The sequence below is a fragment of the Artibeus jamaicensis genome, unplaced genomic scaffold, assembly GCF_021234435.1.
Source record: "Artibeus jamaicensis isolate MK-2021 breed Jamaican fruit bat unplaced genomic scaffold, CSHL_Jam_final contig_1803, whole genome shotgun sequence".
In the NCBI taxonomy this organism is placed as follows: Eukaryota; Metazoa; Chordata; class Mammalia; order Chiroptera; family Phyllostomidae; genus Artibeus; species Artibeus jamaicensis.
In genome coordinates this window covers 5292897-5309830 of record NW_026521356.1, presented here as the reverse complement: position 1 = coordinate 5309830, position 16934 = coordinate 5292897, and the positions used below count along the sequence as shown (strand labels likewise).

At 47.8% G+C, this 16934-nt stretch overlaps 1 protein-coding gene across 3 annotated transcripts in view; it reads left to right on the top strand.

The window, feature by feature from the left end:
• BRPF3 (bromodomain and PHD finger containing 3) overlaps positions 1-16581 on the top strand; it is a 33959-nt gene extending 17378 nt beyond the window's left edge. For 2 of the 3 annotated variants that reach the window (XM_037146236.2, XM_037146235.2), the window contains exons 9-13: positions 1889-1982; positions 5461-5558; positions 8535-8632; positions 12714-12868; positions 14256-16581. In XM_037146236.2, coding sequence (XP_037002131.2) covers positions 1889-1982; positions 5461-5558; positions 8535-8632; positions 12714-12868; positions 14256-14439 — 629 coding nt within the window. In that variant the 3' untranslated portion in view covers positions 14440-16581. The remainder of the gene's footprint in view (positions 1-1888; positions 1983-5460; positions 5559-8534; positions 8633-12713; positions 12869-14255) is intronic. The other variant, XM_037146237.2, reaches the window with a different exon arrangement.
• The last annotated feature ends 353 nt before the right edge of the window (positions 16582-16934 follow it).

The window sequence follows — 16934 nt, the reverse complement described above, 5'->3', positions numbered from 1 at the left end:
GAACAGTATAAAGGGATCAGCGCCAGGTGCATGGAAAGAAGGACAGAGTTCCTGTAAGGGACACTTTGGTGAAGGGCTTTTGGAGCATCAGAAGCCAAGTCTGGGTGGTGAGATGGGCCTGAATAGGCAGGGCCTTCACTGCCAGACAAAGTAGTTGAGTGTTGGTGGGATACAGAAGGCTAGCTTACTTGGTGGAGAAGGCCTACTCTGGGCTGTTGCTCCTTATGTACCTATCGTGTCCTTTTATGTGGTAGTTGTGGGCCATGTGGTCAGCACATGCTTTTTTTTTTTGCTTTTCTCTCTTCTTAACATTTGTCCAGCAATATCTTCCCTTCCTGTCTGGCCCAGCTCCCCTGTATTAGGGCATTATGTTGCTATACAGTCAAGAGCTTGAGACCTGCAGTTAGGCAGATCTTAGTTCAAATTCCATCTTCTTACCAGCTATGTAGCAAATTAATTAGCTGGTGCAAATTAAACAGACTCTTTGACCCTGTTTCCTGATTTCTAATATGGGGCTAGTGATACCTATTTTGTAGGGCTCTAAGGATTGGAAATAGTTTGTATAAGGTATTTGGCATGTGGCAGTAGATGGTAAGAGTTATTGCCATTCTCTAAGCCATATCAGGCACAGCCAAACAACACTGAGAACATTGCACTAAAAATGAAAGGCCCTACTACTAGGAAACTGGACATTAGGCTCATCCAACCTGAGAGGGCTCACTGCTTGGGGATGCAGCTAGAATCTAGTCCTCTGTAGTCCAGCTACCTGGCACTCAGGAATACTTCTGCACAGCCTTTGTTAAAGCTCACATAAACAGGTGTTGGTTCTCTGCAGATGAGGCACCTAAGGCACAGCTGGCTTGGTGATTTAAACAGATCAAAATGTTAGAGGCAGAGCCAGGTCAAAGTCTGGATATCCTGGCTCAGACACCTGCTCTTGCAGGTGTGACTTGCCTCACAGTTTTCTGGCCAGGGTGAGTTAGAGCTCTTGACTCAGCTCTCAGACTTGTAGGACTGTGGGTTGTGGTTAAGAGCTGGGTAGATAGATAGAAGAGTTGAAGCCTTCACAGCAGATGAATGTCACGTCCCTGAGATGAGCAGGGAGTCTTAATTTGCCTCCAAAGGGCTCCCTTCTATAAACAGACCCCCTCTCGTTCACACTTACTGTAATAGCATCCTCCATGAGTAAGAACATGTTATCTTCACAAAAAGAGAGGTCAAAACTTAAAGAGGAAAAGGGACCTGTATTTTAGATCTCTGTCTAGAACCCAGGAAATTCTCACTCCCCTTCCCAGAAAGGTCTTGTCTGCTTCTCTGCTGAAAAGTACCCCCTCCCCAAGTCTGATGAGCCCTGCTCCATATCTCAGGGTGTAGTTGACATAGCCCTTATCCTGCTTCAACCTCCCCTGACACCATCCCAAAAGAATGAAGCTTGCTATTGCCAGCTGTGTGGTGGAGAGGGTGTGTGAGTGTTTATCTGAAGAGGCCAGGCGGGTGGGCTCCCCAAGAGGCAGAGGAGACTCCCTGATAATTGAGGCTTTAAATGAGAAGCAGATCCAAGGACTTATGAGCCAGCCAGAGTGGGGAAGTCTTGGTATTTCCCTTTGTAGCCAGATGACAATAACTGTAGTGAGCTGTGTGCTATGTTTTTCTTACAGTAAAACCAGAGGAAGGGAAGGAAAATGCAGTGTCTGTTCAGTGCCTCAGCCAACATTTCCCCCAAACCTTTATCAGATTCTACCACCCAAGATCCATTTTCTGTGGGGAAGGCACAGCCATTCTCTCCACCTGTCCTCTCTGCGCCCTCCCAAGGTGGCTCACACACTGCAGTGTGGGTCAGGGGAAGGGGGGTTCCTGTACTCAGGCTCACTCTGTGTGTCCTTGGCAGGCGTAACCAACGGCTTTGGAAAACACACCGAAAGCGGGTCTGACTCAGAATGTAGTTTGAGTCTCAGTGGCGGACTGGCATTCGAAGCTTGCAGGTAAGAGCACTTGTCCCCAGGGCTTTGTTGGCAGCTTTACCACCTCTCTCTTTATTCTTCACTCAACTACAGATTGAACCTCCTTCAGCTTATCTCAGATTTGTTTTCTTCCCCCAGCCCTGCTATTTCCTGAGGACTCTGGTCTCTGTAACTCCAGTAGCTCTTAGGAAAAAGCATGACCCTTGACTCAGGCCTGCTCTGACCAGGAAGGGAGGAGTGATGCTGATGCTTTACAGGGATTGTGAAGCTGAACTTGGCTGTAGAGGGCTCTATTGCCAAGAAAGGTTAACATTTGAACCAGTGCCCTACCCACCCCTTGACCCACTCAGATAACAGCTCGTTGCAGACATCAATTCACTCTGCCTTTGGAGGCATCATAGCAGTGGCTCCTTCAGAGGTGTGGTGTGAGAATAAGAACTGAGCTGACAGAAAATTTGGAATTCCTTTTTATTAGACAAGGGCCCCAGCTCCTTTACAATCATTGAGCTAGGAAGGGATGGGTTTCTTTCCCTGTCCTTTTACCTGAAGGGAGGATTTCTGATACCAGAACCTTAAATTGTCTTTCAAGTCCAAGGGTTTATTGAATTTCTGTCTTGTGAGCTCTGCAAGAACCAGAGAGTGTGGCACTCTTGGAAATGAGAGACATTTGGTGCCACAAAGAAAAAAGAATTTTCCTGAAGACTGACCTCATGGTCCCTCCACGTGAGTGCTGAGTGGATTCTGGGTTAGAGTAGCAGAAATGGTCCCAGGGCAATGAGCAGCAAAAGGCTCTGTTGTCTGTGTTTGAACCACCTCCAGAGCAGAGTGGGTATGTGTTCTGTTAGGTGCTTGTTCTGTCCTGGCTGCTGGGCTCCTGGTAGGGTCCTGGGAGGCGACCAGCTACCCCTTGGATCTAGACTGGTCCCTGCTGTGGCAGGTCCTGGCTCTCAGTGGTTCCTTTGAGATTTCTCTCCCCAGTAGGCCTCCGAATTGCCCCATCTTACTTACTTTGTCCTATGTTGCACCCTCTGAAGATATAGGGGAATTAGGTGATAAAACAGTTACCAGGCATAGAGAAGAGACAAAGCTTTCAGAACCTTACAAGATGCTTCTAGCCTGCTGCTGGGTTGGAGTTCCTGACTCCCTTCAAAGATAATGGTGTCTGCAAACCCAGTTCACTGAAGGTAGGGTAGGAGTAGGTACCACACTGTTCCCTCCTACACTTTGACTAAAGGTGAGAGGTGTGTTGGGTACCCCCTCTGTGAAGGGCACTCTTCCCAGCTCTGAGCCACAAGAAGCAAGCCAGGCCAGCTGTAGTTAGCCTGCCATTTCAGGCAGTGTTTTTGTCTTTGTGCAGCACTCCAGTGCAGTGCCACTGATTTGGGGGCCCTAACTCAATATGGAAGCAGTGCCCTTGGAGGGCACTTCCTCTTTAACTCAGTGGTTCTCAGTGGAATTTCAAGGTTTAAAACAGGAGATTCAGGGGCTCTGAATGCCAGGATTTTTTTTCTTTCTTTTTCTTTTTTGTTTTCTATTCTGCAGTGATAAATACATAAAGGATCATCTTATTAATTCCATTGGAATCATATAATCTCAGAGTTAGAAAGAACCTTGAAAGAATTTCTGGTCACTAATCCCACGGCCTTCTCCACATACATGCCCCTAGGTTTGTCTGTTCTGATGATTTTCTGAGCAGGTTGGGTTACACCATCTTTCTATGGGTCATTCCTTCAATTATTAATTGAGCATCTATTAGTCAGGCACTGTTCTAAGCACTGAGAAGGTGTCTCTTCTCATGGAGCTTATCTTCTAGAGGGCGCTGAAGAGAGAGAGGGTGCAGTAGAGAGAATAATGACAGGTTGGCTCGTCTGCATAGGCCTGGACAGCTTGGAGAGAGGCTGAGATGCAGGCCGTGATCGAGTCACTTGTGCTTTTTTCTATGAAACCGGAAAACACAGACCTGGTTTCGGTGTTGCATCCCATTTTATTGAGCTTGTCCTTCTCAGAGCTCATCATTTGATAGTACAACATTAGTAGTTTATTAATTTACAGTGAGACATTAAAATTTACTGCCCTTCATATAATATTTATTATAGAACTGACATTTATTGAGTGTTTGGTATGTGCAATAATACTGAGTGCTTCCTGTGTACTAATCCATCAGATCCTCACAGCAACACCTGGGGGACACAGTCTCAAACAGGCTGATCTAACTTACTCACGGTCACAGAACTACTGAATAAAGAGCCAGGCTCTGAACCCAGGTAGTCTGGCTCCACATTTTAATCTGTCAACCACTTCGCTGGACCCTCTTTTGTTGTATTTGAAGATGTCTTCCCATATCCGTGACGTGAGCTAATAGAGGCTTTCCTAACAAAACTGTTAGCACCTTATATTTTGATGAGGCCCAGAGTCTCTAAGTGACAAATTTTTGCAGGGTCAGTGGGAACTGAACCTAAATGTGAACTGAATGTTCTTTGTGTTTTTCCAGGCAGGCCCTAATTTTGACTCGCAGGAAAAAAGCTCTCAACCTACTAGTTACTAAAGGGTTGTGATTCATTGAGTTCTGGTTGTGCTAGTTTTCTGTGTAAGACCATGATGAAGTCAGTTATGATCTGTGAAACCAGAGCACCCTGCTCTCCAACCATCAGATCCCTAAACCTGGGCCTCCTGTTACACCACCAGGGGCTTCTTAAGCATTTCTTTTCTGAAAGTTATTGCCTATCTTTAATCATTTTTTAGTTGAAAAATTATATAGTGGAAAATTTGAATGAAAAGAAAGCCTTAGCCACATCATTATTGCCTAGAGACTCCCAACTATGTTTGTACATTAGAATTGCTTTGGGAGCTATTTAAATATACCGATGCCTGGGTGGGTTCAGATGATACCACTACTCTGGTATTGCTGTTCGCATTTTTCCTTATTCCCTTCTAGTCTTGTCTAATATATTGTTTTACTTTCTCACAGTAGCTGTGTTAAAAAGAAACCCATCTCTGTCTAAGAGAAACTCACACACAGAAAGTGCAAGTGAGAAGTGGATTTTTTTAAAGACATGTCTTTTATACAAAATTTAGAAACAGATTTCTGTACTTCTAAAAAACAAATTGGTTTCCAAAGAACAAGCAGTGTGAGCCACAGAGCAAAGCATTCTGGGCAGGTGTGAGATGGGTCCTCCTCATGGCCCCACTGTTTAAACTCTGAAAGGATTGGCAAGTGACCTTTCCTCTGAATGAAGTCCAAGGTTCCCAAGCAGGAGAGCAGGCATCTCTTCCCAGTTTCAGTCCTTCCACATGGATGAAATGGTTCCTCAAAGCCTCCTGGGAACTTTCTGAAGTATATCACAGCTTAGCGTGAGTTTTCAGGGGAAGGTGAGAAACGATTCGCCTTGAAGGGTTTGTGCAGCTCTACTTCTGTCAGTCACAGGGGAGCAGGAGGAGGGGTATTAGTCACTGAAATTGCTCATTTTGCCCCCCCTCTCCCTCCTTACTCTGTATGTAGTGATCTGATGCCCCCCAAACGCAGCCGTGGGAAGCCAGCCCTGTCTCGAGTGCCCTTCCTGGAAGGGGTGAACGGAGACTCTGACTACAGTGGCTCAGGTGAGGAGTGATATACAGGTGGATTTGCGGGGAGGGAGGGCAGGGCGGCAGGCCCTCTAAAGGACCAGTTCTGTGGTCTGGCTAGACCTGGAGCTCCTTGGGCACTGGGCAGGGGGATGGTCTTCCTTTCCAGGTCATTCATACTTTTTTATCACTAATTTGTCTTAAATTTAAATTGGTAATATACACACATGGTAACAAAAATTAGAAAGGTACAAAAAGCTTGCATGATGCAAAACCAGTCCTCCTCTCCCTAGGACAGCCACCGTTGGCAGTTTCTTTTGTGTCTTTCCAGACATAACCCTTAGCATAGACAAGCCTCATGTGTACGTGTAGGAGAGTGACTAGGGAAGCCTAATATACACATGTTCCCCCATCTTTGTTTCTTTCCCATTAATAATATATCTTAGAGAGTCTTCTGTGCTTTTCATCATCTGCCTAATTTAGGAGTGCCATCATTTACTCAGCCAGCCCTCGATAGATGGACATTTCAGTTGTTTTCACCAATTGGTTATAATCAATATTGCAGTAAGCAACCTTGTACACAGACCGCTTTGTATCCACTGGGGTTGTATCTGTAGAAGTGGATTTGCAGGACTGAAGGAAGTGTGCATTTGTAACCTCTATAGATACAGTTGCTTTTCCCTCACTGGGGTCATCAGCGATAGCCCGTATCACTGAATCTCACCCATGACCCTGCCGTTTCATGTGATCTGAGGCTTTTAGCCCTCTCATCATGACACATACTCCAGCTGGACCAAGCAGTGAAATACATGGGTCTTTTCTCCTTGGACCAAGCGGGGAAAGGGCAGGGCGGGACCGAAGGAGAGGCCTGGGTGGTGCTCAGGACCAGCAGGTGCAGAGCGGGCTATTCTCCGAACGACTGTGCAGCCCACTGTGGCAGGTGTGCACTGGGTGCCCACCTTTGAAGTTTTCATCTGACACACAGGCTTCAGGGCTTTTCTTCTCTTTCCTTTCCCACCTGTGTTGTCTTCTCTTAGAGCCACTTTTTTTCCTGTATGTGTGTTGAATGCAAGCCTGTGTGTTTCACTATTGTCTGTCAGCGTCCAGGAGGCAAGGCTCGTGTCTACATACAAAATTGGGAGTGGATTGGCATGTGCTTTGTGCTTCAGTTGGTGACATTTTGACATTTTATTCTTATTTTTAAAAGTACATACTTATTAAAATGATGCTGAAGGACATTGACCTCCCACTGTTCCATCACCTTAACACAGTTGTCTTCATTTCTGTGTTGCCTTCTGTTGATTTCAGACACGCTTTTAAGAAAATGCTAATCTAAAGCACATGTTCTTTTGTATTTTTTCAATATTATCTCATACTTTCTTCTTATTGATATAATCCTTGTATATCTCTATCATTAGAACAGTGCAATTAACCTTTCTATTATTAGACACATTTCTAACTTTAACATTATCTGTAGTGAATCCATATTTTTGACCAAAATCTTTTTTTTTTAAAGATTTTATTTATTTATCTTTAGAGGGGAAGGGAAGGAGAGAGGGAGAGAAACATCAATGTATGGTTGCCTTTTGTGCGTCCCCTGCTGGGAACCTGCCTGCAACCCTGGCATGTGCCCTGACTGGGAATCGAACCGCGACTGTCTGGTTCGCAGGCCCGTGCTCAATCCACTGAGCTACACCAGCCAGGGCTGACCAAAATCTTTTTATTTGTTTTTAAAGTTACTTTCTCCAGCCAAGTTCCCAGGGAAGGGATTTACTGGAGCAGATGGTCATACATTTTTTTATGGCCCTGGAGATTGACACCAGATTGCATTCTGGGAGGACCGGCCCGGTCCGCAGTCGCCTCAGCAGGGCACGACTGCGGGCTCCCTGCCGCCCGCCTCCCCGGCACTGGAGTTTACCTTTTTGTTGTTACTGCTATTGACTCAGTAGGTAGAAGCGGTGCCTCACAATTAATGGTACATCTTTAAAAATTATAAATGGGGGTGGTAATGTTTTTCTCAGAAACATAATTTCCATTCTGTGGGATTTAGGCCTTTTTCCTTGGTTGAGTGTGGTCACCTCCCGGTACCCAGTGTATAGGTGCAGGGAGGGGAACAGAGGTTCTGCTGTGTGGTCAGAAGCTTTGTGAAGTACCCAGCCGTGTGTGCTAGTGCACTGGGTGCAGAGCGAGGGGAACTGAAGAGACATGCCTGCCCCAGGCGGACACCCGCTGTGAGGCTTGACTAAGGTTGGCAGGGGGAAGGTCCTGCACACCTGCTTGGTTCTGCTGAGTGCTGTGCACCCAGGTGACCTGGATGGTCCGGTATGGCCATGTCAGAAAAGAATGAACATTTAGCAAGTGGTGTTACTGGAATGTCTGTCCAGGCACCTTGTTCCATGATGCCTCCATCATGAGGACTCCCACTCGAGGAAGCCTAGAGGGCAGTCCGTGGCTCTGCCCAAGCTGGACAGTGGTTCTTCTACCAAGGGCCCTGGTATTGAAGCAGTGACAGTTTCCAGGAACGCTACCCAGAGGTCAGCAAGGTATAGCCTGTTGCCTGTTTATGTAGGGCCCATGAGCTAAGAACGGTTTTTACATTTTCAGGTGACTGAAAAAAATTTTTTTAAAAGAATCATATTTTGTAAAAACTACAAGAAACTCAAATTTCATTGTTCAAAAATAAAATGTTATTGGGACACAGCCATACTCATTCATTTACAGATTACCTGTGGCTATTTTCCTGCTGTAAAGCAGAGCTGAGTAGTTGCAACAGCAACCATGTGGTCCACAGACCTAAAATACTTATTCTTTGGCCCTCTACAGAACAAGTTTGCCGACCTCTAATCTAGTCTAAGAACTTCTAAGGAAGGCACAGGGAAGAGGAAGGGTGGAGGGCATGTTCCTGACTTGTTCTTAGGCTGCCCCAGTGAAATGGAGGCCACAGGCAGAGGACTCCTGGGCACCATTCCAAGCCCCCTTCGGGCACTGTCTGCTCCCCTCCCCCACCCCCAGGCAGAAGCCTCCTGATGCCCTTTGAAGATCGTGGAGACCTGGAGCCCCTGGAGCTGGTGTGGGCCAAGTGCCGAGGCTATCCCTCCTACCCTGCCTTGGTGAGTCTGCCTCAGATGCCACCCTCCTCCCTCCCCTGGGCGGTTCTGGCCCTTGCCTTGCCCCAGGGGATTGAATCAAGCCATCAGAGTGTGATGGACGTCAGGGTGCCTTCAGCTGCAGAAGGGAGGGAGGTTTTAGCTCGACCTTGGGTGGTTTGAACCTGCAAGGCTCCCAGCTTGGGGAGGCAGAGACTAGGCTTTTAGGGGTTTCTTTGCTAATGCATAAAAGTGATACATGCTCATTATAGAGAACTTTAAAAGCTGCTAATCATGCTTAGATATTTTATTAAACATTTGTCATGCTAAGGTTTTGAAATACTCAAGAAGGTGTGATTATTTTCATTTCGTAGGGGAAAAAACTGATGATCCATTTGTTACCTGTGTCATCTAGCTATTAAGTAGCAGGGCTAAAATTTGAGCCAGGGCTTAAAATATGTGATGCCTGTCTCTTCCCAACCACTGAGTTCAAAATCATCCACAGTCCCATCTATTCAGAAATGACCTCAGTATATATCCACTCAGCCTTTTCTTTGTTTAATGCATAGGTATGCATATGCATGAGACTCTGTTTAACTTCCCTTTCACTTAACAGCATACCATATACATGCATGTCTTATGCCATTAAACATTCATCAACATAATTTTAATGACTGCATTATCTTCAGTTGTATGTATGTACCTACCTTATTTTAATCATTCCCTCCTTGCTCACTTAAATTGTTCTGAACTTTTCTCTATGATAAATAGCCAACAATAAACATCACTGTAGCTTTGCCTTTGTGCACACCCCTGATTATATCTTTACAGAGAATTCTGAGGAGTGTGTTCTTGAGGCAAAGTCTATACAAAATTCTGATACAAATTGCTGGGTTGCCCTTTAGAAAGTTCTGGTTTATCGTCCCACTAGCAGTAGCTAAAAGTTCATTTTTACCATGTTGATTGTTATTTCTTAGAGCACTTTCTGTATTGGGGAGGTAATGTCCATCTGACCCTGGTAGATGCTGATTCTAACCTTCGGGGCATGTCCGAATCACCCAGGGGAATTTTTTAAACAATGCAGATTCTGAGGCTCCACCTTAGAACTAACATATTAGACTCTCTGAGGCCGGACTAACACGTGAATACTTTATTAAAAGCTGATCTGTGGCCAGGTTTGAGAACCGCCCCACCAACTTCGTGCACGCACACAGAGCTCTGGGCTGCTCCCAGCTCATTTGTGTCTGTGGCCCTTTTAAGCAGCTTCTAAGGTAAAGGAGGGCAAGAACTCGGATCCTTTTTGGACAGGTGAGGAAACCACAGTTCCAAAGGGTATACAACGTGCTGGATCCATTTTGGAACCCAGGTTGCCCGCCTCACTTCTTCCTTAGTGGTGGCAGGCGGCAGAATCCACACTGTCATCCAGTTGCTGAGGAGGCTGGGCCCCCGGCTGTCTTCCCAGTGTTCTGAGCCCTGCTGTCCCTGAGACTCCCCGCTGAGTCTCGAAGAAATGACTAAGGCTCTGGAGGTTTTGGTTGTTGTTGGGTTTTTTAACTCACTGCAAGAAAAGCTTCTAAAACTAGTGTTGTCTTTTTTTCTTTCTGATTATCTTCTTAATGATACATTTTCCTTCATGATTAAAGAAATTCAACCACCACCTGAAAACCCAATTACTTGAATACAACCTGTGTTTTTATTTTGGTTTATGTTCTTCCTGTGCTTCCTTAAATATGTATAGTAGACCCTTGAATAACATGGGTTTGAGCTGCGTGGGTCCACTTGCCCTCAGATTTTTTCAGTAATCCATGGTTGGCCCTCCACGTCCCCCAGGATTTCCATCTGCAGATGCAGAGGGTCAACTGCATTAGGGATTTGAGCATCCACGGATCCTGGTAACTACAGGAGTTCTGGAACCAATACCCTGTCCCCCCCACCCCCCGTGGATACCAAGGGGTGACTCTAGTTAAGTTTTTGGAGAGTCAAAACTTTTTTACGGATTTTCAACTGCACGCAAGGTCAGCACCCCAACCGCCATGGTCAAGGGTCAACTGTACTCACATCCACAGTGAATATACAGTTTTTAAATTTGAGGGGGGTGATTCTTGGTTTGTTTTTTTTAATGGTGTTTGTTTTTCTATAAAAGTAATGTAGCTATAGTAGTTTTGGAAAAATAGAGAAAAGCAACATAAATCCCCATATTCTAACATGCTAACTGTAAGCATTTTGTATTGTTCCTTCTGTTTTTTGTTTACATATTACAGCTGTAATAGTGTTTGTACACGGTGTATGTTAAAGTTTATCACAACCTTTATTTCCATGTTGTTTTACATTTGCATAACATTTGAGTGAATGGACCATTACTATTTTGGGACATATTTGTCTCTGTCTTTTTTTCTTTTAGATTTTATTTATTTATTTTTAGAGAGAGGAATGAAGGGAGAAAGAGAAAGAGAAGCATCAATGTGTTGTTACCTCTCACGTACCCCTCACTGGGGACCTGGCCTGCAACCCAGGCACATGCCCTGATTGGGAATCAAACCTATGATCCTTTGGTGCTCAGCTCAGCACTCAGTCCACTGAGCTATACCAGCCAGGGCTCTGTCTTCCTTACTCAGGGAGGAGAGCTCTCCTTAAGTGGCAGGACCTTGCTTCTGCCCTGAGGGAGTTTTCACTATCCAACCACCTTCCATAAGCCAGCATGGCTTAGTCAAGAGGAAACATAAAGTAGTCCAAAGTCTGGTTTGGAAGTTAAGGAAGCTCAGTGGGGCTGGTATGTTGGTTTTCATTAGGACCTTTCGCTTCAGACCCAAGAGAGACAGACAGGCTAGGAGGTAGAGTTTTGATAAATCACACAGCTGGGGGCAGAGTAGATGTGGCTGTTCCTGGGAGTAAACTCTTAACCAGAGCACCTGCTTTCAGCTGCTTGTCTTGAGAGGGATGTAGAGAGGCTGGCAGACACCCAAAGGTAACTAAGAGTGGTTTATTGAAAGAAGAGGCCCCCTAGGACAGGGTCTGGAAATTAAATTGCTCCATCTCTAGAGAAAGCTGCTTCCTCAGGAGGTTTCCTCATCTCTCTGGCCTTAGCACACAGCAGTTATCAGCCAGCTGCTCTGGAAGAGGGGCTGTGGAGGAGGCAGTGGGCAGCAGAGGCCCACGCAGGTTCAGGTGCTTGGTTTTAGTCCCAGCCGTGGCCTCAGGCAGCTGCATCCTCTTTCTGTGTTTGGCGTTTTCCTCTGTCAGCTAATAACCTGTCAGAGACTTCTCAACATCAGCAAGAGCATGAAATAAGATGACGTGTGAATAATTAGGAGCTTCAGTAGCTTTGTCAGTGCTCCACAGAGCTGGGGAATTGCTGCTTATGCCGCTGGGCATTTTGCTGAGCCTCGCCCTGGTGGACCATGCAACCTCGAGGGTTCATGCCTTCAGTGGCCCCTGTTTCAGCCACATCTGTCTCCCTCTCCAGCAGCTCTCCAAGCTCAGTCTTCTATCTTCTCTCTTATCTTACTGTGGAGGTATCACAAATGCATCTGGCCCACACACCAGGAGAGTTACAGTAAGACAAGAAGGTGGTGGGTAACCAGAGGCTCTGTTAGGTTAGAACCGAAGGGGTGGGTCCTCTTGCTGTTGCAGAACCTCTCCATAGCCAATGCTCCCCCTGAACATTTGAAGTGAATTGCAAGAGTTCTGAAGGAAAAACATGGCCTCCACTGCTCTCCCCTAAGGGACATTGGGAGAAGGGAGTTTGCCCGTCTGACCTGGATATCAGAGGCACCCCACTCAGTTCTTGCTCCCCTGTGCTGGTTTCCCATTGCTTCTCTTCCTGCCCTGGGCCCTGGTGGTTTGTGGAGCAAGTTTTTCTCTCATCTGAAGGACTGGTTGGGCAGAGCCAAAGGATTAGAACAATGAGCTGGGGAAATGGCTAAAATTCCCACTTTAGGCTACCGAGGGTCGTGGAAGAAGTCCACCTCTTCATCACTTGGTTGTGGGCCCAGCCAAGACCCTGTGTAGCTTTGGTGTGTGGTGGTTTAGTGGTTAATCCTGGGGCGCGCGGCCCTGATTGCCCCATTCACCCCCAGCTGAGTGTTACCTCCTTTTCTACCTCCAGATCATCGATCCCAAGATGCCCCGGGAGGGCCTCCTGCACAATGGCGTCCCCATCCCTGTCCCCCCGCTGGATGTGCTGAAGCTGGGAGAACAGAAACAGGCCGAGGCTGGAGAGAAGCTCTTCCTTGTCCTCTTTTTTGACAACAAGCGCACCTGGTGAGTGGGTGCTGCTGCTGGGGAGGGTGTGCCAGGTTACAGGCTGAGGGGCCTGACCGGGAGGCTGCGTGAACTCTGACATGCTGGGGAGATGCACAGAGGGACTGTAGACTCAGTCACCCTGCCCCCACCCGGTGAAGGCGAGGTGTTACCTCACAGCAGCTGGCCAGCACTTGCCACATTAATGGTATCTGAGATCAGATTCCCTGGGGAACACTCTGACATGGAACTTTGATTCTGGAGGCTACCCAGGGAGAGCTGTGGGGATGAGGAATGTAGCACTGGGAGAAGAAAATGTTGAACTGCATTGCTCTAGTGACAGAGGCCTCAGCTGATCTTGTGGGGAGCTCTGGAGCTGGGTGGCTCGTTAGCCTTGTCAGAGGTTGGGGCTGTGCCTTTGTACCCCCATGTCAACTAGTCACTGAATGCTACCTGCCCCTGGGGTGCAGGCTGACCTTCAGCTAAGCAGCTCCCGTTGTGGAGGGTGATTCTTGGAGAGAACTTGGCTGAGAGCCTGTCAGCTGCCAGTATATCCAGTGGCTGTAGGGATGCATGTCTCAGTCCTGGGGCCAGGTTCTGGGCAGGGCAGGGGTCACTGTAAGGGTCTTGCTTGTTCATTGTGAGCACTGTGAGGCTTCTCTCAGCATCAGCAGGAGAGTTCTTTTACCTTTGTTTCTATAGAATAAGGAGGTAGGACTAGCCAGTAAAAATTATGATAATAGCTACCAATTTTTAAGTGTTCACTCTGCTTTTAGTGTAAATTACTTTACATTTATTGTCTCATTTAAATATTCATTGATCTCCCCTACCCCAATTCATTATTCAGATGAGGGAGCTGAGGCTCAGAAAGCCAAGACCCCATAGTCAGAACTGGCATACAAACTAAGACCTGAGTCAGACTGACATGTAGATTCACCTGAGCCTATTTTAAGAAAAACACCAGGTTCAGGCCCCCCAGGGACCAGTTTATTGATGCCTGGCATCAGCCGCACTTCGAGCCATAGCTGCCTCATTCTGCAAAGCAGGGGCAGGCTCAGAGCCCCCCGATGAGCTCGGCCAGTATCAGTAATTCACTTCAAATGCTCAGGGGCCTTCTCGGACACCATGGCTATGCAGAGGTTCTGGCTGCATAGGGATGATCTCAGCTCCCCCAGAGGGCTGCACAGGGACCTGTCTTGACTCCTGGGCCTTGACAACCCCCTAAGCAGAGTGAACAACCTGAGGCCCAGAGAAGGGCCTGATCACAGAAACAGGTCCCTTTGTGGCCCTCAATCTGGTGTGTCCCAGTCTGCCTCCCTCTGTATGTCCTCAGCAAGCAGGCCCAGAGGAACACCCTCATGGGACCAATGCACTGCTGCCCAGGCCTCTAACTACGCTTATATTTTAGGCAGTGGCTTCCGAGAGACAAAGTCCTGCCCCTGGGCGTGGAAGACACCGTGGACAAGCTCAAGATGCTGGAAGGTCGCAAGACTAGCATCCGCAAGTCAGTGCAGGTGGCCTATGACCGAGCAATGATCCACCTGAGCCGTGTCCGGGGGCCCCACTCCTTTGTCACCTCGAGCTACCTGTAAGGTGGGGCTGGCCTGTGTCTGCCTGCCCTGCCCCCATCCCCAGGGCACAGAGAACTTCTCTGTGCAGCAGCTTTCCCTTCCTTTTATAGCGGGCCAGGGGCTGACTGGGCTGAGTCCTTTCCAAGGGCAAGGCCCCAGTTTGGATGAACTGGATGGCTCCCCTGGCTGGCTGCTGTGTGCCAAAAACTCCCATCTGAGCTCCCTCAGGGGCCGGTCCACTGAAGAACCAGTGAGAAGTAGAAATAGCTGTGAGGCCCAGCAAGGAGATGGTCCTGGGCTCTTCCTCAAGGGTGTGCCTGGCCCCCTCCACCGCCTCCTGGTTAACTACACCTCAGGGCAAGCGAGGCTCTGTCGTTGACCCCAGAGGTGCTGGGATACACTAGGGTCCCACAGGGAATCTCACTGGGTTTACCTGTTCTCTCCCTCCATCACCCGCTCTCACACCTCCTCCCCCTCCCGTCTTCGGCAGCCCTGCCCAGTCTTTCCCATGTTCCTTTCCCTGCTTTTTCTTGTGCCAAACTGACAGAAACCATCACCAAATCAGTCTTTTTGTTTTTATGTTTCATTCCCCTGGAGGCCAGCTGCTATGCTAGGAGGGTGCCTCCCCCTGGCTCCTCAGGGCCCAGAACAGAGGCCAGCCTACCACTCGGGTGACCCTGCCACCAGCACACCCCTGTCTCCTTGCTGTTCCTTCTCCTGCCGAACTTCACAACCACAGATGCCCAGCGGAAGCCAAGCTGGGAGATTCTCCCTGTCTTGCCAAGAGGCAGGCCAAGGCTGGGCGGGCTCTGGCAGACCAGGCTGGATGAGTGTGTCTGCCCGCGTGGATGTTGAGGGTTGTTGGGGTGGAGCTGGGTCTGCCCCTTCATTCTTCTTCCCCGCCCCTCGTGGGCTCTTCCTTCCCTGCGGCTGCGGCCTGTGGTCTCCTGCCCACCACTGTGGACGGCACGGTGCCTGTAGTCCAGCCTCTCCCTGCCCCGCGCTCTGTTCCACGCAGCCTCTGCGGCTCTGTTTCCCAACTCCGGGGAAGCCCACGCTTTTACTTCTCACCCTCTGTCCCCTGCCCTCTCTTTCCTCAACCCCTCCACCTCCACCCCATCACCTTCTCAAAAATGGAAGGAAAAAAACTGTGAAACGGGGACTGCTGACTGACAAACCACGACTTTCAGAGGCTTCGGTGTCTGTTCTCTGGATGTTTCTTTTCACCTCTCAAGCACCAAAGTCGCAGGGCCAGGTTGCAGGCCACTGATTGCCATGTTGATTTTTAACCTGACGTTCTTAATTGTTTAAATTTTTCATAGAGGAGTTTTGGACAAAATGAAGTCACTGGGGAGATCACTGCCATTTTTACACACACAAGTTTTTAAAAATACAACCAACCAACCACCACAACTTCTTACACATTTGGGACACGAGCCAGAGTTTTACAGGGAACCAACGAAACTCTGTCACACAAAGGATGGGGTTTGGGATTTTGTACAGTACTGAAAACATACAGCATATGGCTAGGGAAGGACATGGTGTATATAATTGTAAAATACTGTTCTAAATTATTCAGGCCTATAGTTTCCATTACAGGAGTCCTCCATTGTGTGGCTGAGTATTTTAAGTGCACACAGTGTGATTTGTTTAAAGGAGCCAATGCACCCCTCTCCCCAGGTAGTCAGTGGGCTGTGGACTCTGTGACCTTTGTTTCAACCTGTGTTGTACGGTCTCGGGGCTCTGATTCCCTTCTTTCTGTGTCTGTCTCTCCACTCCGACACTTTCTCTCTTGGTCTTTCTCCTCTCCCTCTCTCTCTCTCTCTCTCTGCCTCTCTCTCTGAATCAGTCTTCTCTGAATCAGTCTCTCTCTGAGTCTCATTTTTAAAACTGCTCTTTTAGAACAGGAAATGGCTCAGATCCTGCTGTGGCATGGGGCCTACGTGCCTCAGTCGCGTCTGCTGTGAAGCACACGATGCTCTATTTATTGTAGAAAGTGACTTTATTTGCTTTCTAGAATTGTTTATAACAGATGGTATAAGAGAGGTAATAAACAGAGAAAAATCTATGCTTGTAAAGAATACAAAAGTTAATTTTACCTACTATAATATGACTGTCTGAAATTATTTTCTCTCTGAGAAATAAATGTTCTAATGGGCAGCAGTTGCTGTGTCGTATTTGGTGTCATCTGTGGTGGCCTGCCCCTCTCTTTGCAATTCCGACAGCCCCCTCCCTCCTCGGGAGGCCAAGGGCCATTAAGAATGGGGTTGTCTAGCCATTGCGGGCTCCCAGCTGGAGAGAGCGCTGTCGACCCCTGAAACGAGTGTGAGGATGGACTCTGATATTGTTTACCCCCTAAATGGCACCGCCTGCTGGGAGCTCTGGAAGGTCCAGCCTAGCTCCATGCCTCGGCTTCCCTGGGGCTCTGTTCCTTTAAAAGTATCTGCTCGTTTAGGGGGAGAAGTGGTCCTTCGGAAGTCTCCAGCACCTGTTCACCGTGCTTGTGGAATTTGGCT